The sequence below is a fragment of the Vespa mandarinia genome, chromosome 22, assembly GCF_050613455.1.
Source record: "Vespa mandarinia isolate Hongniang chromosome 22, ASM5061345v1, whole genome shotgun sequence".
NCBI classification, from domain to species: Eukaryota; Metazoa; Arthropoda; class Insecta; order Hymenoptera; family Vespidae; genus Vespa; species Vespa mandarinia.
In genome coordinates, this window is record NC_140831.1 from 703,390 (window position 1) to 727,256 (window position 23,867).

The 23,867-nt window shown below is 38.3% G+C and overlaps 1 protein-coding gene and 1 long non-coding RNA gene across 43 annotated transcripts in view; one reads left to right on the plus strand and one right to left on the minus strand.

Moving 5' to 3' along the window:
- LOC118442821 (uncharacterized) overlaps window positions 1-23,867 on the minus strand; it is a 404,525-nt gene that overhangs the window by 329,840 nt on the left and 50,818 nt on the right. The gene's annotated exons all lie outside the window — the stretch shown is intronic.
- The window catches only part of LOC118442789 (CUGBP Elav-like family member 1-A), a 269,901-nt gene that overhangs the window by 194,211 nt on the left and 51,823 nt on the right, over window positions 1-23,867 (plus strand). For all 42 annotated transcript variants that reach the window (XR_014983511.1, XR_014983512.1, XR_014983513.1 and 39 more), the window contains 2 exons: window positions 6,257-6,339; window positions 22,931-22,979. Coding sequence is in view for 38 of the 42 variants with exons in the window: in XM_085663560.1 (XP_085519686.1) it covers window positions 6,257-6,339; window positions 22,931-22,979 (132 nt within the window). In the remaining 4 variants the exon portion in view is untranslated. The remainder of the gene's footprint in view (window positions 1-6,256; window positions 6,340-22,930; window positions 22,980-23,867) is intronic.

Sequence of the window (23,867 nt, forward strand, 5' to 3'; positions counted from 1 at the left end):
ACGAAATAGTTTAATGCACTGAGTAAACTTTTTTTCTCATCTTTCGATTTGACTCAGCCTCTTTGTAATAAAATACAGGATATCTCGTTTAATTCGATTGTGAAAAATATTAAATAAATTTAATCGAAAAGATCTATTCACGAAGGATTTATCCTTTCTTTTTTCTCTTTTTTTTTTTCCTCCACATTTTTTCATACAATCTAAAATAATTGAATGTCTCTTTCGAACGAATCAAGTTATATATACTTGTAATTCCTCGATAGCTGGCAATTTATTTTCAATAACATAATTTATATTCGTATGTGATTCTATTAAGAATAATATGATTCATAGATCGACTTCTCCATTCGCAAAATTAGTACGTCTGAGATATTTCTCGCTCTCCCAAGACTTTTTATCTCGTAATCGTCGCGAAATCATAACTCATCGATTCAGCACTTAGTTCAACACCCCCTTTCAGCGAAAACGTCGAACTATTTTAACGACGAAGCGTTTTCGCTGGCAATATCGAAAGACAGGATCTCCTGCTGTGAAGTGTGTCGAAGAAGGAGTGTTACGGGAAGAAAATGGGGGGAAAAAAAAAAAGAGAAAAAAGAAAAAAGAAAAAAAAAAGAGAAAAAAAAAGAGAAAAATAGAGAGACGATCGTCGCATGTAGGTACGTGTCGAACATCGAATTTATGGGTACGATCGACACTACTCTTTGATAATATCTCCATCGATGTCCGTCGAAAGTGTACTCTATTCGGCCATTCTACAAGATTCTTAGCTATATCATAGCCCCAGGAAGCGTGGGAACGTACGATCACAATTTATGATACAAAACTGGACCTACTTTTTCTATTTCGTTCACTGACACGGAAAAGAATAAGTTTCTTCCAGTAAAGATCGTTTAGTTGAAGGCAAGAATTTCGTTAAAGCCAAACGCAATATGTTCTACGAAATTCTACGAAACATAGCGGAATAGATATACGTAATAGTATGGTTATCTTTAAGCTCGAGGAAATCATCGTTAATTGAACTCATCCGGAGGCTACGACTTCGTCGATTACGTGTTATCGTTCGTACAATTTGTTGCGAGAGTTCCTGCAATTATTGCAACGCGGTTTGCTCGCGAGCAGAAAGCTGCATCGTTCTGATGCAGGAGAGAATGAAACGGATAGAATCGTTAGTAGTAGATGGACAGAGTAGGTCGGATCAGAACAGCAAGCAGAGTATCGTGTGCAGAAAGGCAACTCTGTACATTACTGCTACTCTTGCCACTATTGCAACACCATACCATTGCCATTGCTACTGGCTTCGTTCGTTGCTGGCATTGGTGGCAAAGGGCGAGGGTATACTCGGCTTGCGAGTAACGAGCATTACCTCCGGAGCATGTCGGGGCTAGATTTCCCCGTGGACTCTAATCACGCATCGGCATCGAGGTATTAGCCGCAGGCCCACGGGATCCTCGCGTCGTACTCGTCGATCGGCTACCAACGACGATACGTTTTCCTCCTAGTCGATACGCCATCATTATCATACCTTTTGCTTTTATACTCGTTTAACTTCAATGACTATTGACCATTACTTTTTGTTTGCCGATATTACTGATATTACTTTTCTTTTTCTTTTCCCTTTTGTTATTTTTTTTTTTTCTTTTTTTCCCCTATTTTTTTATACGATATTACTTTTATACCGATATTACTTTTCTTTTTCTTCCTTTTTCCCTATTTTTCTTTTTATACGACATAGTCCATTATATTCGGAATAACATTAATTTCAATTCGATATCCTTGTTCAACGTTTTCCCGTTCGTTGGATAAAATATATAGATACATATACGTGTTCATGTTCTACAAAAAAAAAAAAAAAAAAAAAAAAAAAGAAAAAAAAAAAAAGAAGAAAAAGAAAAACACGTAACGAATCCCAAAAACAGCAAAGATGATACATAATGTGAAAACGAACCATTCGAAAAGCCGATATAAATTTTCTTCCATTTTCACGTTTCGAAGAAGGACGACTTTATAGATTTCCCAATGGACTCTAATCACGGATCGGGATCGAGGTGTACTAGCCGCAAACCCACGGGATCTACTCGTTGTGCGCATGTGTACCGACCGATCGTATATCAACGATAATATCTTTTCTTAAACTTATCAAGCTTGCTTAACGTTCCTTATCTAGGACACTGATTTTAGCTCTGAAATTTACGAAATATAACTTTATTGTTCTCGTCGTTGTACTGTTAACTGCAATATTATTAAAAATTTCAAACAGATCCTTCTACCAAATTATGGATATGAAATGAAACGATTCTTTGGATCAGTACAGCGATTTTATTCTATCTTATTATTAAGATTGCACGAACAAGGCATTTTCATTGCTGGAGAATATCATTCTCTCATAGACAGATATATGTCAAGTCGGTACGCGGTTATGTCATCGAATTCCCAGCCCTTACGTTACACGCACGAATAATTTCCGTCGTAGAAACGAACGACGCGATGGAATTTCGCACAATGGATGCATCGGCGACGACAAACTCTCCCCTTCTCTTACATACGTCTTCTCGATTTCCTCGCTTTCGTCCGTCCTCTCTCACGTTCAAACACACACGCGCGCATACACACACACATAGAGTCTCTCTATCTCTCTCTTTCTCTCTATTCTCCTCTATTCGCTTGATGTCACTCGAAACGTTTCTCGACGTGCCTCCCGTGAAATTATATGTATAGGTAGGAACGTATGTGTAAGCGCGAGCAATGCATAATTCGCGCCGCGAACGACGGGCGTTTCATGCGTCGAGTGTCGCGCAAGTATAATCCGGAGTCCAATTAGCGATAATTACGACGTGAATTGGGAATCCCTAATGGCGACGAGGCCCTGCAGGCCAGCATTCCCCAACGCTTCGTTTCTCACTCGCTCTCATTCGTTCATTCGTTCATTCGTTCATTCGTTCATTCGTTTGTTTTGCCCAGACTGGCTCATTCGTCATCACGATTTTTGCAAATGACATCACCCACGCACGAGATTATATTCGGCTAACGTACGATCATTGTTTGGTGTTGCGAACAATTTTCGATGGAGCATTATTAATAAGTCCGTGAATAATTTGGAATTATTTCGCGAGTGTGAACGAATGAGAATAAGAGAATACGGAGGGGGACTTTATTGATTGATTTATTTATTTTTTTTTTTTTATCTTATCGTAACCATCAATCGTCATAATCTTTGATAGTTCATTCGGTACTCCGACGAATATTTACGTTTCGCAAGAGAGAGAGAAAAAAAAAGACAAACACAACACAAGGTACGCGTTTATACTACACTATAGACGCGTTTATTTATTCGTACTTGCGTTGATAAAAGGACAAGTCTTACGTTCATTTTCTGTTGTACGTTCTTAACGAAACGATTAGAAATTTATCATATTACATAATTGAAATTAAACGTTATTTTACGAATAACATTTAATCTTCCATAATTTACTTCTCACGCTCATAGGAATTACAGCTTTACAACGTTCCACGAAATTGATTTTCGCTTTGTTCACGATTCCCAGGTCGCCGAGAGCTTTCCTCCGAAGTAAAGCGCGTCACGAGGTAGTCCATATTACTAGTGGTGGCCGGTGGTGGCCGGTCAGAAAACACTGGGCAAAGCCCATACGAGAAAATTACACCGTCGTCGTGGCCCGACGTGCTCTCTACTCTAAACTAGTGCTATTCAAACTGTGTATGCGAGGAACTCATGGGAATACTGCTGCACACTGTTCCCGGGTTAATAATTCGCTTATTAATAATTGATCCCAATTTGCATATAATTACGGTCCCGTAATTATGGAATTCTACAGCATTATGAATCGGATCATTGTTATTGTAATAGAACGTTTCACCTTCTAAACGAAAATTCAATTAACAATCTTCGAAGCTTGTCGCGTATTTAACGTCAAAGACTTGTCGTGCTTGTACGACGTTATTACACGACTAGGAATATCTCTATATAATCGTTTTCGAAGTTAAACGTTTTCAGACAAAGCGGATCGACCAATTTCTGGGATCGTCGTTTGTAATCATTTGTTAGAAGAACGAAGGTAAATCGGAAGAAGCGTTCACAAGAAAAGTTTGCAGATTGCAGGAAAGTTTTCGTGTTTAGATCGAAGATAAAAAAGTACACGTTCTAATCGCGTTACGGTGACTAGTTCAACAACAGCCGAATGACTCGTGATATCTTCCTTGTGATCTTCGCTTACGTGGCGCGATCATCAGTCAAGGAAAGGGATGATGGAAGGTGGTAAAGAGGGGAAGGAGTACTAGCAGCAGCGTTGGCACCTCGACGAATAGGGTCATTTGTAGACACGAGTATTACAGACGGCTGCTCGGCGAACGTCCAACCGATGGCGAAGGGAAAGTTCGTTCGATGTGATTTAAGGGTCTATCGAGCGATGATGCCTTAAGATTAGTTACTCGCTAGATCATAATTTTCCCTTACCCGCGTCTCGTAAATTTATCGAAATTCGTCGACGTCGCATGTCAGAAACACGAATCACTTCCTACGCCTCTGTTTCTTTTTTTTTTTCCTTTCTTTTTTTATTTTCCTCCTTTTTCTTTCTCTGCCCCTCCGAATAATCGAACTTTCTGAGAAATTCGAACAAAGGTTGACTTTGTTAATATTTTTTAATCTGGCACCACCGTTTGTTTTAAAATATAGAATCTTCATTTTATTTAGAATTTAGAATCTTACAAGAATCGAATTTATCGAAGTTACGAAATGTAAGCTCAGAAAGTCAAGCGAAACTGTATAAAGATGTATTAACCTATCATATATCTATTGATTTCATTCTAGTCACGTTCGCGCATTGCTGTAAGAACTCCCGACCACGAACGGTACTTTATACGTTTTGACAAAGTATTATGGTATCCTAAAATCGAACCTATCATACACTACCGATCGCAATTACGATATTCGTCGTGAGATCGTACCTACGTCATTAAATGCGATATTGAATATTGCCATATTGCGTTATCGTCCAAAACAAGGTATATACGGTACACGGTCCTCCTCATACCTTAATTGCAAACCTTGCCGATGCTTCTATTAAACGTAATCACGTTATAGCACCCTCTAGATGAAGATTAGTGTTTCATTACAATATCATTATAACGTTCTTCCTGCTTAACTTGAATAGGATTATTAACGTGTCGCATGCCAAGAGATTTTAATTCAATTAATCTCCTATCTCTATGGATTTCAAAAAACAACATGTTTATTGAATTTGTTTTAAACTTTTTCTCAAACGTGGAAAAAAAAGAATGAAAAAAAAAATAAAAAAAAAGAAAAAATAAAAAAAGAAAAGAAAAAGCAAAAAAGAGACAGTGAAATCCGACAAGAAAAAAGTGTTCGACTTTTTTCCATGGACAACAGTAATTTAGCAATTCGTGCGAATCGTAAGTTCCAGCTGGGAATTCCAAAGTTCGCTGTTGGAGGAAAAAGGAAAAAATGAAAGGGAAAGAGAGAGAGAAAGGGGGGGGGCGGAGGGAGAACGAGCGAATGGTAGAACAAACATATTGCTTAAGCTTCATGGACTTTTGCGAAAGCATTGTGGGGATGCTCGGAATGAGAGAATAGCTATATGCAGGTAAAGCAACTCATTCGTAAACTAAGGGGTTGTAATACCAACGTACACACGCGCGCATGAGCATCTTCTACTCTCTCCATTCGCGTGTCTAAAGAGAGGGAGGGAATAGCAAAGTCGGAATTAACCAACTATATAGTATAGAAAAGGAGAAAAGGGTTGGCGATACAACGTTGAATCGAACTTTTGGCAACTCGTAACTACCGACCGGTCGAATTTGCTGCCGGTTCGACGTCCACGTCTCCTTTGGTAAAGGGAAACGAAAGAGGATGCAAAGAGACACCGAAGAGGTTTCGATGAGGTTTCCAGAAGCAGCAACAACCTTCTCCAATTTTCCCTTCTCTTCTCTTCTCTTACCATCGTATTCCATCTAACCTGTCATCCCTGTCCAAAGTCTCTACATCCGTCGATGTCTATCATATCGAGTTTCGTATAGATCGAATAATAGGTACTATAGCACTCCGTAGTATATCGAATTCTCGTAAATTTTTCCGCGTTTGTCTTCCTTTCCTAGCGACTCGCATTCGGTGACAAACGTAGTCGCTCGATATATCGATCCCATGATCGTTATCAAAGTTGCGAACAATGATAAAAAAAAAAAAATATAATTGTCTCAGACTAATTACGATGACTTTTTGTTCCAGGTTGTTGCTTTGTAACCTTCTACACGAGAAAGGCGGCCTTGGACGCACAGAACGCTCTGCACAACGTCAAGACTTTTAGCGGGGTGAGTACGCATTGCTCTCCTGAGAGATTGCATTATATAATTCATTCGGACATAACAGAATTATACGTAACTCGTTTAATGATCCGTTAGCTATATGATTGTTCGGTATAACGGATAAAGGACTAATCGAATAATTGATTGTCACGGGCGTTAGTTGTTAATTAATTATATGATGCGGCTCGGTACGTTTAAAAATTCAATTGGGCTTATTTCGACGGTGAATGAAAAAAATATCATATCTCTTGATATACGTTTATATATCTATACGTGCATACATTCATAGATACGTAGATAGTTATATAGGCACGATGGGTAGAAATACTCGTGATGCTTCTCTCGAAATGTTTCACCGAAATTCGAACGATATACAGATGTTCTATAATAGGTCGGATGGAAGTAGAGGAGACGATGCGACCGATGATGTTATCCTCGTTCGATTCGGATCAATGCGCCGAACTCACCGGCTAAGCCGAACGAATGTTTACGCGAACAATTATCCCAGTACCGATGATGATTCGCTCGATCGAGTATTGACCGAGTAATGAATATTAATACGGTTGATCGTTCGAATAAATTATTCAAATCGTCGCCGAGGTCGACCGATCGATCCTTCGACCAATCATCGATGCAATCGGATCTCGATTCTCCCTTCTTCGTCGAACGTTCGTTTCTATCGTTTCTGACCGATCCGAACAGAGTAAATACATCGACCACGTTGTTGAAAGCACGTTTGCGGTAATCGATCGATTTTTTTTCCTTCCCCAAACCCCAACGATTCACATACTTTTATTCCTTCGAATGTCATCCCTCGAATAAAAAGTTGTAAAATTTATTCAATTATTTGAAAAGAGAGAAAAAGAAAAGAAAAGAACATAATAGTCTTGTAATACTATGTATCGTTCGACATTTTACTTTCTCGAGATTCTTTCATGATCGCAGACCACCTATACGTATGGCTAAAGTGCTTTCACGCGGTAATTACAGGTAACTTTCGCGGCAATTATGGGATGTCATTAAGAGCATTTAGCGGGGAGGCTCAGAACCAACCACCCAATCTTTCTTCTTGTTTATAGTTGAACGTACGAGAATAATTATCATCGATCCGCAAAAACGAACAATCTCGAGCTAAACTCTACGTGAGGCTTTACAATGTTTCAAAAAAAAAAAAAAAAAAAAAGAAAAGAAAAGAAAAAGAAAAATAAAAAGAAAATATCATGATTGACAGAATTTTTTATTGAATTCGATTCCATACGGCGTCTCGTAAAATTTCGTAATTTTTTTGTTCTTTTTTTTTTTTTTTTTTTTTTTTTTTTTTTTTTTTTTTTTTTTTTTCTTAGATTTGCATCGAAATATAAAACGAAAAAAAAAAAAATATACACAAAAGTTCACGTTTATCCGCTCAATTTTTTTGAGTTTCATTGACAAACAGTGTTTATTCATAATTGAACGCTAGTCCGACGTATAACCTGTCGAGTAGTACGCACGAAGAGTCATGTGGTTGCTACGTTAGACGTACGGCGGCGCCACGGACTTTAGTTTCATTCATTCATTCATAAGACGCATATTTCTCCTATCGAATAGATTGTTTCTTGAAATAGCATATAACAGTTAGAAAGAAGTATATATAGGAGAGAAACGATAGATATCTACTTTCTCCGCACAGATTCCTTTTAGTTTACTTTTCGTATCCCCTCGAATTATACTTCGTAAATTGAATTGATCATGGGGGAAGAAAGGAACAACGGGATCTCTTCAGATTCTTCTTCCCTCCCATATCCAAACACTATATCATAGTCCGTATTAACGATAGATACATCGAATTTCTATCTGTTTAAAAAAAAAAATTTTTTTCTACAGAAATTCGCAATTAAAATAATCGACACATATATATATATATATATATATATATATATATATATATATATATAGATGCGGAAAGAGGAAAGCATAACTTTATCTGTTGAATACATATCCGAGCAGAGTTCGTTTAAACAAATATATTATAATCGCTAGTTGGAATATGAAAGACAAACAACTATACAATTTCACGAGTAGATAGTTACGTAAATACGTAAGCTTTTCGTCCATTTTTCTATCGAGCTAATTACGAAGAAGCTAACGAACACAAAGTAGCTTGGATTAAATCACTCGAGGGCGTCATTCACATAGAGAGGAGGTCACGTGTCGTGAAAGAAGATTCCCAAAAACAAAGTGTCGCGAAAGACTACTACTACGCATGATAGTTAATTAAAACGAACTAAACGAACTACTTTGCCGTCATCGTTAGGGTTTCGATTAAGGGTGCAGTGAGTCGCAAAAGAGACTTCTCGAGACATTGCGTGGATTGTGAGGTTGAGCAAGAAAGAGAGAGAGAGAGAGAGAGGGTAGAATACTCGAGCAATAAATATAGGTCTACACATATGTATATATATATATATATATATATATATATATATATATATATATATGAAAAGAAAAAAGAGAGAAAAAGAAAGAGAGAGAGAAGAGAATACTCGAGCGATAAATATATGTGTATATATTATGTGTATATATATATATATATGAAAAGGAAAAAAGAGAGAAAGAAAAAATAGAGAGAGAGAGAGAGAGACAAAAGAAATAAATGAATCGCGGAACGACGTTTTCGCAATGAAAAGGGTTGACTGAGTATAAGTGGGTGAGTGAAAGGAGCGCGAGTCGTGCAAGGACTGGAAGAGTATAGTCGGTGGAGAAAGAGGAATACGTTGTGGAGGGGTTGAAGAGCTTAGAGTGAAGGAGGACGAAGAGGTGGAGGAGGAGGAGTTAGGGTGGCGAAGAAGGGGCGGCTTGTGCATTCGAAGGAGTTTAGCTTTTCTCGTATCAGATTTCGTTTCCACGAGTGGCGTCGAGTCGAGAGGTTTGTGTTGGCTCGGAGAAATGAGTCGAGTGCTCTGGGGAACCTTCCCTCTGCACTCTCTCTCTCTCTCTCTCTCTCTCTCTCTCTCTCTCTCAAACACATACACACATACACACACATGCTCATAGAATCTGAAACGCGAGCGTGTTTCATCCACCTATAGTGGCATCCACCCACTATCTTTCCTCGACGAATATATCCCAAGGAAAATACGCTACTAACAATTTTGCCAAATTGTTATATCTCAAAAATTAAATTCGAATTCGGTTCAACCATCGAAAAGCTTCTTGAGCTTGTTGTACAAAAATATTGATTCGAACTGGATCGTTTGCCTGATTAATTCCTTGATTCTTGATCATTAATTTGACACTTCGCACTTGTATCATTGGCGTACGATTCATTTACACGCCGCAGGATCAATCTCGCGTTTCGACACTATCACACTTGGAGAGTATTACGTTAACACCTCTAACGATCAATCCGAACGAATAAAATGTATATACTTGTGTTTGTGTCACGCATATGTATCTATAAATGCCGATCGTTTGTAGATGAAGCAACGCTAGGGTAGAACAGAAGCCATGTAAAAAAGAGTGAGTGAGAGAGAGTGAGAGAGAGAAAGGGGAAAAGCGAAAGGGGGTGGCTCGGCTGGCTCGCGGCCACGAAATTGATGGAAAACCGTGGCGAATTAACAAGCTGGCATACCGTACTCGCAACAGTGCGTAATATTATTACGGTACGGCGGAACAAGAGGTATTGGAACTGAGGCGAGCGTAACTGGAAAATGAAACCGATATATGGCCGATGGCGCGTTGATATGGTCCAGGAGGGAGCGAAGGGGTGGAAAGGGACGAAGAGCATGGAAAGAGATGGTGGAAGAGGTCGATGCTCAAATGGGAAGTGCGCATCGCTCTATCTCTCTCCTTCCCTTCCTCTCTCTCTCTCTCTCTCTCTCTCTCTCTCTCTCTCTCTCTCTCTCTCTCTCTCTCTCTCTCTCTCTCTCTCTATCTATCTATCTATCTATCTATCTATCTATCTATCTATCTCTATCTCTCCGTTTCTCTCTTGCTACAGCTCGACCAGTGGGAGACCTTAAAATATTCAGGATAATGTTCGTATCGGTTGCTCACTATACCCACGATCGATATCGATGGTATCACCGATGAATTTCGAACTACAACACTCTCACCAGGATCCTGGATAAAATTTAATAAGCAGTTATGGTCCACATAATAATCGTACGTCATACCGCGCTCGTATATTATGCGGCATCTCATGCACACACGAACATACTTGCACGAGACACGATACACACGAACTCTACCTACATATAGTCACGTTATCGTCGTGCAATAACGCAATGAATCACACTGTCACACTTCGCGACACGATGATGACAATCGATATACCTTTTGTATGCGCATCGCCACCACTCATAAATGTGGTGGTTAACGTCTGTACGAAGTATTCCAGCCGCAGAAGCTTATTTGCGTCCAAGCAAAATCGTTTCTCTTCTTTGTTCTTTATTCGGTAAAAGTGCTAGTTCAACACGCGATAAAATTGAAATTCTCGCGAGTATCCTCGTGCTTTATTTTCTGCTAACTTTATATTTTAATTACTTCGTAATTGTTCCATGGATTTCATGGGAGTTAATTTTTTTCTGTTTTCTTTTCTGTTTTCTTTTTTCTTTTTTGCTTCTTTTTTTTGTTTGTTTGTTTGTTTGTTTGTTTTTTTTTGTTTAGGAAAAGCGAATCAAGATAAGCAATAGACTTAAGGCATTATAGAAAAAGTTGTTCGTTATTGAAATTTGCATATAAGTGTATTTTCAATTAAAGAAAATTCTGTTTACGAGTCAGGACAATTTATAGTGTTAATAAAGTGTTCCTCCTCGGTACCATAATTGTCAAATATTGTCTAAAGTATGCTACGAATAGAGTAATCTAAAATGTACAGTAATTTCAAATGTTTGATATTATACGCCATACGAAGGTTCTCCAATGTATTGGAAGTGCTGATACACGACTGTACACTAAATACCAAAATTGATAACGAGTTGTAATTCGTGTGCAACGTTTACTCGTCCACTCAGCAATTCGCGTATGTGCTTTTAAGTGCGGTTTTGATGCTTCAGCGGACACGAGTGCGGAGGAATATTGTCCGTTCTACTCGAGTTGAAAATGATAGTCGAGGACAATGTTCCTATAGATATGTGTATTTCAATGTCTAATTTACTTCTGTTAATATATAATAGAAACATGTGATATCGTTAATGAATATAGATCGATCGTATAATCCATGAATAATTTATACTTGTCTGAAACTTGTTCGAATAATTCCTTTCAAAAGTTTGTCTACGTTTAAAAAGTTAATAAATAATTATACCATGTATTAGGATTAATAATATTATTTTTAAAATGTTATCGATATCGAACAACTTGCAACCAGAGGCGTACTGCAATATTTCCAGATACGCACGTCACTGAAGTTGTAAGGAGTCTGACGCGTAACTTCTATTTCCGTAGCCAAGTTAAATCCGATACATCGATATTCTATTTCCGTGCAATCTCTTTCGCGAAATATACGGATGTACATTCGTTCGAATTACTTTTTACGGTAATACATAGTTACCACGCAAATTTACATTTGATCTACGAATAATAAATGGATGGAATGGAGCCGAGATCGATGTCGAAAGAAGAATACAAGTTCTTTTGTTCATTTAGTAGGATGAGTACACGTACTCAACAGCTTTTCACTGCTAATGAGAGTTAGGTGAATGCGTAGGACAATAATCGTAAGGGGAAAAGGTTTCGCTTCGTTAATTTTATTCGTACGATCCTCGTTACTCTTAACCCGTTTTCCCCATTAAAAGAAACAAAATGTAAAACGAAAGTGATACGACCTAAGAGAAGGTAACTTTTTTTCCGTACGATGGTTATTTCACGAAACGACCTATATTATGTGACCTGCCATAGAAGATATGACATCAAAAAGACAGAACCATTAAAGGAAATCCAGAAAGATACCGTATCTTTTATACAATCTACAGAATATCCCCAGTTTATAAGATTAAAGAAAAACAAAAACTAAGAGGAAAAAGAAAGAAAAAAGTATGGAGAAAATTGAAAAGCCCAAACATTTTATATACTATTAAATCTTGTAAGCACTCTTCGACTATCAAAGAGATTTCTAATCCGCATTTAACGAAGAACAAATTTTATTTGACGAGCTATTTGTAAACGCACGAATCATCGATCCTCACTTTTCACGCTAGTTCTAATTCAATCAACCGTCCTCGTTCGTCGTAAACCGAAGATTTACATACGATCTTTTTAGCTTGTTAACTCTATCTCGCGCAACTATTTTCTGCGAGGAACGAACGACGGCTCTGCCGCGTCGGGTGTACCCGTAAGGCCATCCGAAAAGACGGGACGGATCACGTTAAAGATCCGAAAATAAATCACGTCTCTTCGTCAAGCATCGACCTTTGTGAATCACTCTGCTCTTCTTCTTCTTCTTCTTCTTCTTCTTCTTCTTATTCTCCTCTTCTTCCTCCTTTTTCCTCTCTGTTCCCTTTTTCTTCTTCATTTTTATTCCTCCCACTTTTAGTCGTTTGTTCGTAATGGCTCAAGAAAGACACAAGGTGGACACGGGACGTTTGACCCACATTTACATTCTTAAATAATGTCTAACTAACTTTAAGATGCTGCTAAATCATCATTCGACAATATACTACTTCGACAATGAATTAACAAATTAATCATAGCATACTTTTATCCGAGTCGCGACGAAATCTTTTCTATTTATCTTTAAGAGCATTATTTGTATGTAATTGATTTGAAAAATTACAAAGATCTTGGGCTCGAAATTGTTTAATCACTAAAGACTTCCCGACAATTTATCTCGCAAGAAAAGTTTATTAAACGCGAGGGCGTACACTTTCCAAGTTCGGTCGAATCGTGTAGCTAATAACTACAAAGAAAGAAAGAGAAAAAAGAAGAAAAGAAATAGTAAGGAAAAAGAGTGGTAGGGGAAACGAAAGAAGAATTCGATTTGCGGCTCTCGCCAGCAACGGCAACGGCAACGGCAACGGCAACGGCAATGGCAACGGCAGCGGCGGCTCGATTATCGCGGACGTTGGCCGCGTTCATGGCCGCGAGCGAAATTGCGTTCCATTCCTCACTAACTTTTTCAATTTGTCGTGAGTCGGGCAACTAATTACCGACCGAAACGACTTTTGCCTCGGCGACGGGGAGAGCAGCAGCTATGTCAGCTTTTCGAGAGAGAGAGAGAGAGAGAGAGAGAGAGAGAGAGAGAGAGAGAGAGAGAGAGAGAGAGAGAGAGAGAGAGAGAGAGAGAGAGAGAGGAAGAGGAAGAGGGAGAGAGGAGAGAGTTTTCAAACGATTCGGGACATCTGTTGGTTACATACGTTTATCGTACCACGACTGACCTCGTCCTATGCGCGATAAACAAATCCTTTCGTATTTACAAATAAACAAAAGCCCCTATGCGATAGAACGGAGATTTGCGGGAATAAAATGTATAGAAATACAGAACAAGAATCGATTGATTTCGAAGAGAGAAACGAAAAGCGGTACGTTTTTCTTTTCTTTCTTTTTTATTCTAATTTTTTTATTAGATACGTGTCAGATAAAAATTGTCAGATGAATTAATTATCACGTTTCAAGTTTATTTCAAGCGTATCCGTTCAAGGAAAAAAAAAGAAAAAGAAGATTCGATATATTATTATATTTTTCAACAACTATGAGACAAGTGTTTACGTAGCGTTTCTCGAAAATAGATCCCTGGTATATGTTATATATCGAACCAGAATAATGTTTTTCGGATCTTCGTGCGAGGATAAAGAGATAATAATTTCCAGCGACTTATCGAGACAAATCTTCTCCGGGTACCTCCTATCCTTATGATCACTGCCAGAGACAGCACCAACATCATCCTCGATACGACACGTCGCGTTTATCGGTTCCACGTTTCTAGCTCCGAGCTCAAAAGCACTCTTCGAGAATGTCACTCTCCAATACTTGAAATGTTTTTTATTTCTTTTAATATTTCCTTTTTATCTTACAGAAAATTAATAACGAACAAACATACGTAATTTATGAACGTTCATACGACTCGATCACAGATGGGGAAAAATTTATCAAAAAAGAAAAAAAAAAAAAAAAAAAAAAAGAAAAGAAAAAAGAAAAGAGAGAAACAAAAAATTATTTTTATTATTTCGTCATTCAAATCCTCCTCTTATATTTTTATAAAACTTACTTTCGTTTCTTTCGATTCAAACAATTTCCAGTATAGTTGGATTATTAGATGCTCGTTATATTGATTAAACTGACATAATGGAGCAATAATGAGCACTCGAAACTACTGGAAAATGAATTTACTCGCGTCAAAATTATTTACGCACCATTTTCCTACCTTTAATTTCATAATCGACGTTAGTTGGTACAAACAACGAAGCGATGCCATCGTCAATCGATTTTCGAAACAATTTCGATAAAGCGTATCGCATCTGCACGATATATCCGAGTGTTCGCGAAAGTATTCAAAAAATTCTCATTAAATCTGTCCAGTTTTCCGTACATCACTTAATAGTTTACGATACAGCAAATCTATTAAAACGTTACAAGTTCGAAGTTATTTTACATAGTTCATGATAGTTAACTCGATAATCCTGGACGAGCTCCGGCTGTTTGAGGATTACTGAATATTTTATAGGGTACTCCGAAAATGTAATATAAAGTTGGGATGATATAATGGAGGTAAGAAAAGGAAACGCAAAGAGCATAGACGACAAAAAAGAAAAAAAGGAAGAATAAAGGAAAATATAATACTCTACTTTGCGTCTTCTTATATAATTTCATTTTAGATTCAATTCCATTTTGCATGGATACATTATCTTAACAACATTTACCATTAATAGACTTATTACCGTCGCTAAGGAACTTTTAATTAACGTCAGTAAAAAAAAAAAAAAAATGTATATATATATATATATAAACGTACGATGAAGAAACTTCACAAATACGGCAGTTTTCGCGAAACAAAAGGCCCGTCTTTAGGAAAAGGACATGAACTCTCAAAGAGCATTCCTTTATATCTTATCTGCCGTACAATTCCAAGGGAAACAGCTGATAACGTTTTATGTTCACGATGTACCATAGCGTCCTCGATTTTCCACGTGTTTCCTGCATCCGTTCAATCCTATTCTCCGTTACACCGAGTCTAAAAGCTTTCGGTACTCGCAATTATCTTGCTCTCGCTTTCTCAAAGCAAGCTTCCGATGGTTACTTCCAAGATTTTCGAAGAATAGGTATAATGGATGGGTATAACGAAAAGGAGAACAGAGGAAGGAGGGTGAAAAGTTGTTTTTATCGTGTTCTCATCAAATTATGAGAAAGTAAGACTCATGTAAGACGGATATTTATTCCGTTCTTAATAACTTTAAACAAAGAGTTTGGAGAGATAAAGAAATATTCGAAGAAGAAACGAAAAAGGGATAACGAAGGTGAGAATGAATAGCCATGGAGATACATAGAAAGGTCAGTCGAGGGATGACCTGACCGTTCGGTACGATCTTTCGAGAGAAAGAGGCGGAGGGCGTGTTGCCAAGTGCAGTTTCGTAAGCTGCATTCTTCAAATCGAATTCCATTTCCCTGACAAATGTGCCACGCCGACTAAGCCACCTCGGCTTCTCTTTCTCGGATAGTAGACGAACGGAATGATAAAGCCAATTCGAGCTGTTTGCGCCAAAACGATTGCGAGCTTATCGAAAGATGGTGTATGTCTGTGAAAGAAAGAGAGAAAGAAAACTATAACGTTTTTCACGAGACGAGTAAAAAGCAAGCGATTTTTGCTTTATCGTTCCTTTACCAACTTTCCATAGAAAGAAAGTTTTTCGGATCAAGCGGAAATAAGAGAAGAGGATATGTTTGCGACGTTGAGAATGTTGTAAGTGTTTTTTTTGTCAACTTTCCTTTACCGGAGGCTTCTTCTTTTCTCGACTATCTTCAAATTAGCTTCTCCATAAAAGTTTATTTCGCGACAATCTTTGCGCTAACATGCACTGCGTACCTTAGAATCTCTTCGCGGTTACTTCGTTAGAATACTTTCCTTCTTTTCCACGCTTTCCTGTTTACTCGCTAATTAAAAATTTTTTCCTTTCTTTTTTTCGTTCGCCTGAAATTAGAGAAAGTCTGTCTGGCAGTATTGAATTTATATCAAAATTCTATCTTAAAATTTTCTTTTTCACTTTGAACAATACTAAATAGAAAATAATAAAATAATATGATTGTAAAATATTGTTTTTTAATTTAGTATACATCGATCGAGGATCAAAAGATAGAGAAAGATAATAAGTGGGAATAATTTTCAAAAGCGTTCTTTCAGTTCATGGTCGTTTCTTTTCCGGACGAGTTCACGTCAAGTTCATTTTCCTAGCGACGAAAAGCAATGTTCGATTGTACAAGCCGCGAGCGAATTCGTCGGAAGTAAACAGACGTCAGTCACGCATAAATGATAGCTCACGTTGCTCACGACATGCATTCGCTCAAATGAGCGCGCACGCGTATCAATCACCGTGGAGTTTACCAGCCGCGTCGGCTTGCCAAGTAATTTAATCACTTTTAGTGCCCCATTGGTATTCCGGAAAATCTGGCCAATAGACTCGAAACGCATCCGATTGCCATTCCAGGATCGAAGAACGATAAATTAACCTACTTCTCGTTCTACTATTTTTATCTTAGTATTCGACTTCAATTCTCATAAACGCTCAACTAAAAAGACTAAATCCCGTCTACAATCTCGAATCTGAAAATGATCAGAATTTCGTAACCTGCCTCGTCGGTTTGTTTACTTCATTTTCTTATATTTACTTTGCTTTTATCGTATATATCTATGTTGTGAGTACGAATTTGTAGAATTCTCCCGAGAGAAGCATTTACGTTCGAAGGAAACTCGCGTACGTCGTGCGTGAACGGGAGGAGTAGGACGGAAGCTGCGAAGGGTAGAAAAGGGAGGTGAAGGGAAGAAAGAGCGACTTTAGGGGCCATTGAAGTACTCGGAAATGAAGACGAGGATCGTACGTATCGCGAATAAAGTCAAGGAGTCTCGGTAAACTCACAGTTACGTCGATGCCTGAAAAGATTCCCTTTCGATGTGGTAGATAGCGCGCGGAAATTGAATAACGTCATCGTCGTCGTCGTCGTCGTCATCGTCGTCGTCGGCGTTGTCGTCGTCGTCGTCGGCGTCGTCGTCGGCACTTATGAAATCACCGTTCGCTCGCTGTACTTGCCGATTATGATAACGACGACGAAGACGACGGCAGCGGCGACAACGACGACGACGACGACGACGACGACGACGACGACGACGACGACGACGACGACGATGGATGAATATTCGGAGTCGATAAAACTTTTAACATGACCGACATATTTCTTGGGTTACACGTTAAGCAATTTCCAAAAGAAAAGCTAGAGATGAGCTCTAGTAACCGGAGAAAAGAAGAAGAAATATGAAAAAAAAAAAAAAAGAAGATGAGTAATCGATCACATGTTACATTCTTATTTAACAAAACGAAGAGAGCAGATGTTTCTACTCGAATACGCGCGTAAAAGTGGGTAAGGGTAGATTTCTCCAAAATTTCCAGACGGTGACGATCGAGTATTTCATTTATTTTTTTCCCCTACCACCTTCATTGAGAACATTGATTCCGACGTGTCGAGTCGTTCACCCTGGCCGCATATCAGGGACGCAGATGCACGTGACGCCCGCATTTTTTTCTCGAGGCAGCCAGCATCACCAACACCATCACCACCACCACCACCACCAGCAGCAGCAGTAGCAGCAGCAGCAGTATCACCACCTCTACCAGTACTGCCGTCGAATCCGCGCAGATTTTTCACGAGTCTCCTCGGCCTCCGAAAACGCGTCGTCCTCTGTCTCTCTTCCTTTTCCCCACCTCTTTTTCATTCTGTCGACGCTGCCCGACACGGTGGGTACGTGAAACGAATTTATAACCGGCGATACGGGCGACGTGACGAAGCCCTTGAGCCGAATTCGTCGATTTTAATACTCGCTCGTAGCTACAGTAACCCTCCGAACCTTCTACCCTTCCTACAAACGTTCATTCCCTCGAACGGGCTCTCATCCCCGTCATTCCGACGACGATGACGACGACGACCACGACCACGCGACAACCCTCGCGAATGTCGACTCGCTCGGTCGGAACCGCATTCCTCGCGATATGCGCCCTCCAACATGCTAACTTTTGGTCCCTTTCTCCCTCCTTCTATCTCTCTTTGCCTCTATCAAGTTTCCGTCGTATTGGCAAGAGAAAGAAATTTCCGATAGCGCCAATGTTATATAACTTTTAAATCCGACCGACTGTCGCCAAAAAAAGATTCCTCCCTCAGGACGAGCCAAGGTCTTCCTGATCCTGCACGAATATTATAAAACTTCTCGAATGGCGGCCTATCTGCCTGGATAAGTTGGGAGAATTAAAAGTCATAAAGTCAAAGTCGGTGGACAAACGAAGTGGTAATATTCGGTTTTACGGTGTCTTACCGTTCGGCCTGATGGGGAAGGGGAATAAGTGTCCAGGTCACAATGCAAGGAAAACTCGAACTTGGTCGTTTTAATTCTTCCAAGGATTTATGTACGCGCGTACAAGAGGAAGAAATAAAAGAAAATGCGCGAAACGAGACAATCATTTCGCGTCCATCATGAATAATTGAGATCAAATCCGTCGGTCGTAATCCGCAAACTTTTATATTTTCGTAATTTTAATGAAAGAACAAAACGGGAAGGCGACTCGAATTAGCCAGAGTTGCACGCTCGAAAAAGAAAGCAAGGACGCGAGGATATAAGAGACAGCGTTGCAACTTTAAATCCCCTAGTAAGGCCTGGCACCTTCCGCGAAGATTATAAAAATTATCTCGCTTTTAGCGCGTTCTCTCCGTCCTTCCTTCTCTCATAACACGTAAACAACGAAGTTGAGATTAAAAGTCACGAAGTCGTAGTCAGCATTCTCTCGTGACAGTGAGAAAGAGAGAGAAAAGAAAAACCAGCGCTGCTTTTGCTGCAACATCTCTAAGTAGGATAAGGGAGTTTCGGCATAGCTTGAAAATGAGCGAAGAAGGAGAATACTTAAGCAAGCAGGTATAACTTTAAAAGGACTTTTCCAAAGCAGTCCTCGGTGTTCAATGACGAATGGGTGAAAGGATAAAAATGATGGAAGTCACCCGACTGTACATTATCACGGACTCTCTCTCTCTCTCTCTCTCTCTCTCTCTCTCTCTCTCTTTCTCCTTATTATTACATTTATCTAGGACGAATCGTGAAAATACCGGAATAAACGAGTAATGAAAATTATTATCGTTCTGTCCGCGTTAAACGATATATCCTTTGCCGTTGAAAGAACTCATTATGTACTCGCGGATGTGGAAAATTGTACTATTGCGAAGCGACTTCGTCGTTCTTCTTTCTTTAAAGAAAGTCATTGTTTCGTTATAATTAACAATATATCATTTACGAAATTATAAATTATAATTTGTATTGCATTGAATATTTCTATCAAATGTATATCTAAGTACGACGCGCACGTTTGTGTGTGTGTATATATATATATATATATCATATATATGCGAATGCAGTTAGAATGTATTGCATGAGTTATCGTTTAGATCGACCCCACGATCTAACTAAATTATCAAACCGTTTATAACGCAAAGATTCGTACAATGGGGATATTATTAAAGTCAATTTTCAAGTCAAGGAGCATGCCGTATTTAGCATAGATATGAATTTCATCCTGACACCATACCATGATATATATCCTTCTCGACCGAAGGATCAAATAGAATATCTTCGACGTCTCAGCTAAAATATATATCGTACTTGGACATTGGAGTAAAATATTTCAATTTTTTAAGAGCCGATGTTTTGTTTTCTCTTTTGTATAAACGAGAAGAAAAAAAAAATAACATAAAGAGTCATTTTGCATAGAGTTTATTTTTTCTTATCTGTCAACCCGTGTAACTATGATTATTACGAAGTACGCGTTTGGTACGTAGCTTTGAAAAATTTCTCTAGGAAATAAAAAAAAAGAAAAAAGGAAAAAAAAACAGTGAAATACCAGAGCAGAGTGAAAGTTTAAATAACGACGTGAGATCATTAAACGTGTGACGGCCCGTTGACTCTGTGATTAATTTGCTCTCTGATATTAGGGCGACTCGTCTTCGATGAAGGACTGCACCGGTGATTTAATGGACGGTTCCGACGTTCCAACCAGTAGGCAACTTTCCAAGCAACCTGCAAACTATTTACGAGCCAGCGAAAAGTTCTTGATCTATCTGACTGTTTAATTTACGTTTACTAGACTTGTTGAAAATACAATTTCGTATCGGTGTAAGACTTCAATCCAATATCTTTTACAATAATCGCTTGTTTTAGCGGTAATCGTAACAAACGACTACTATGCTCATTCTAAATTCCTCCGAAAATATGAAGCTTGACAATATCGAAGTTCGAAACTATTTTAGCTATGAACAAATTTAATGGCATTTGGCGAGCATCACTTTCAGTCTATCGCGTCTAGCCATCGCACGTTGTTGTTTATGGATCGTTAGCCCTCGTAACTGATCTTTCGATCTATCCTGGCATTCCGATAATCGAGCCTCCAGGATATATGGATTCAACCGAAGCTAGACTATAGCCGATATCGAATTCGAATCTTAGCGGTGATTCCTCTCAGTCGAGACGGCACCGAGATAGAGAGAACGAGCCACGATCGCGCGAATAACCCAGTTTCGAGAATGAATGGCAAATGGAAGGACAGACGAGAAAGGACGACGATTCCTAGTTGTTCTCAAATCCTCGATAGACGTTACTAACGAGTAACGAAATCATTAAGGTCGTACGCTCGATTCGTGTCGAGAATATTCCTTTATCTTCTTCTTCCTTCTCGCCAATTTTTCACTTAATTGTTCTCTAGATGAATGAAGCATAAAAAAAAAAAAAAAAAAAAAAAAAAAAAAAATAGAGGAAAAACAAAACAAAATAAAGAAAATCAATGAATTTCTCTTAGTTATCTTCGTACAAAAAAAAAAAAGAATTCTTATTCCGTGAATTATTCAACGATAGACAGAACGTATATTTGCCATGCGAATTCAATCTATTTGTTTCTTAAGAAATCTCAAGTTCTCAATCGTTCTGCAAAGATTCTCGAAACGTTATCAAACATGACAGAACGTGGATCATCATTATTATGACAAACTATCGCCCGTACAAAGTATACTTGCAATACGGACGATGGTAAAAAGAACGTCGTTAGTGTTACGTCGTCATAAAGCTTGCTTTCTCCAAAGGAAAATGGCAAATGGTCCGACATTTTCCATTACTATAGTTCAACGTGAAGATTGCCATGACGTTTTTGCATAGCAACCCTTTATTTCTTAAGACGTTCGAATTATTCCGTTCGAAGAGGTTTTCCCAAGGGGAACGATGGCAGGAAAACACGATTTAGTTCGTCCACGTGCTCAATTGTTCCTAATTTAATTGCTTCCCTCGTTAAATTTCATCTCCTTCGCCCGACGTTCCGCGAGGACGAGGAACGCTCGGGACGTTCGAGAGATTCTTGTCAACTAGACCTGTCGCACGTAATGATCTTATGGAACGAAGTATAATAATGCCATTATGGAATCAGAGAGAGAAAGAGAGAGAAAGAGAGAGAGGGCGAAGAGTCGCGCTCTAAATCTGCAATCGTGCTAATTCACGATGCACGTGTAATCATAAAAATGAAAATTAATGCAACACCATCCTCGACACTAATGACGATATCCATTAATATAATAAAGTATTAACGAACCATCAATTTGATCTAAAAATTATATTCAATTCTAATAAAGTCTCTTTGCGTTTAGATTAATTAAGTATCATGCTTTAAGAAAATTAATAGTTCCGGATTTTTTTAAGAAAGAAACTCATCAAATAACGATGACGAGATTTTTATTACGTACTCATATTAATCATACAAACGTTTGCATTCTAGTATCACATATAATTTCAAAGCTAATCGATCTTTACACGCAGGATGACGTGTCAAAGAGGTATGACGTGATCTGAGATCACGTTGCTAGGGATAATAACAAAATGACCTTCGAGCGGATTTCATTATAATCGTCGTTTCAAGAATATACATTTTCCTATCTTGTCCTTTTGCAAAACAAGTATTCCCAAGATCGAAGGAAGTAAGATTATTAAAATGATAATGGAAAGATACTGAAAACTAATTTATTCGAGTGTTTCCGAATTATATTATAACTTTTTAATAACATGACCGATCCTTCAATCAAAAGGAATCCTTTTGCTATGTCGTAATCATATTATACCGGGAAGCTTTCTTATCGAAGAAATTTGCTTCTTTTATAAATGTTGCTTATAGAAGGACGCCGATGCATTTCGATAAGTATCAAATCGAATTCTCGATACGTTCGATTTCCATATCACTGATTACATAGGTATATATATATATATATGTGTGTGTGTGTGTGTGTGCGTCTGTATGTGTATGTATATATTCAAATGCAGTTTCGGGATTGTTCGTAGATGTATAATGCGTTATTACAAAATCTAGAGAAACAAGAGTTCGATAAAACATTTTTCTTTTCTTTTCAGATGCGGCATCCGATCCAAATGAAACCGGCAGATAGCGAGAATAGAAACGGTAAGAAGATATTTTTTTTCTCCTTTGAAGAAGATTTTATCGTCGATAGGAATGGGAATTGCATTTAGTCTAAAAGATCGAAAAAGTTTTTTTTTACTATGACTTCCATTTAACTTACGTGACTTTTAATATCATCAACTCAATTTTATTCGATACGATAACGGCAAAGATTGTGAAGGGATAAACGCGATATTATTTCGTTTGAAATTCCTCGTATTTTATTCGTTGATATAACCAACAAGGTTATCTTTGAATATCCGTTACTTACTGTCTATGTTAAAAGTACCAACCGGATTTGGTAATAAAATTAATAGTAAAATCCTACAAAGGTAATATATACACCGTTAGTTAAAACCACTACGACGACATAGTTTCTACCGTCTTGTCGAAGAAGATTGTAGAGAAGTTATAACTCTCTTCGCATGCTAAGAACATAGTTCAAAGCATACTCATTAAGTGTTAATTAATTGGCTAAATCGAGAGCTTGTCGAGCTTGCATATAGTCAAATAAGATACAGTATATAAGAAAGGAAAGATGAAAACGTACGCACGTTGAAAGCAAAAAAAAAAAAAAATAAGAGAAAAAGAAACAAAAATAAAAAGGAAAACAAGCAAAACGAGTTTGCATGCTCGAAATAGGTAATATTATCAAATTTTCATAGGTCGTTGTTACGCAGCGAAAGAAGAAAAGTAATCTTCCACGTATCCTTACTTATTTCTTTATTCATGTGCATTCGAGGCTTCAATGTATAAACCTAGAAGAGAGAGAGAGAGAGAGAGAGAGAGAGAGAGAGAGAGAGACAGAAAGAGAAAAAGTACACAAAGAAAGGACACAAAGAGGGAGTAAACGGAGAAAAGAAGGGAGGCTGGATAGGCTTATAAAATCCG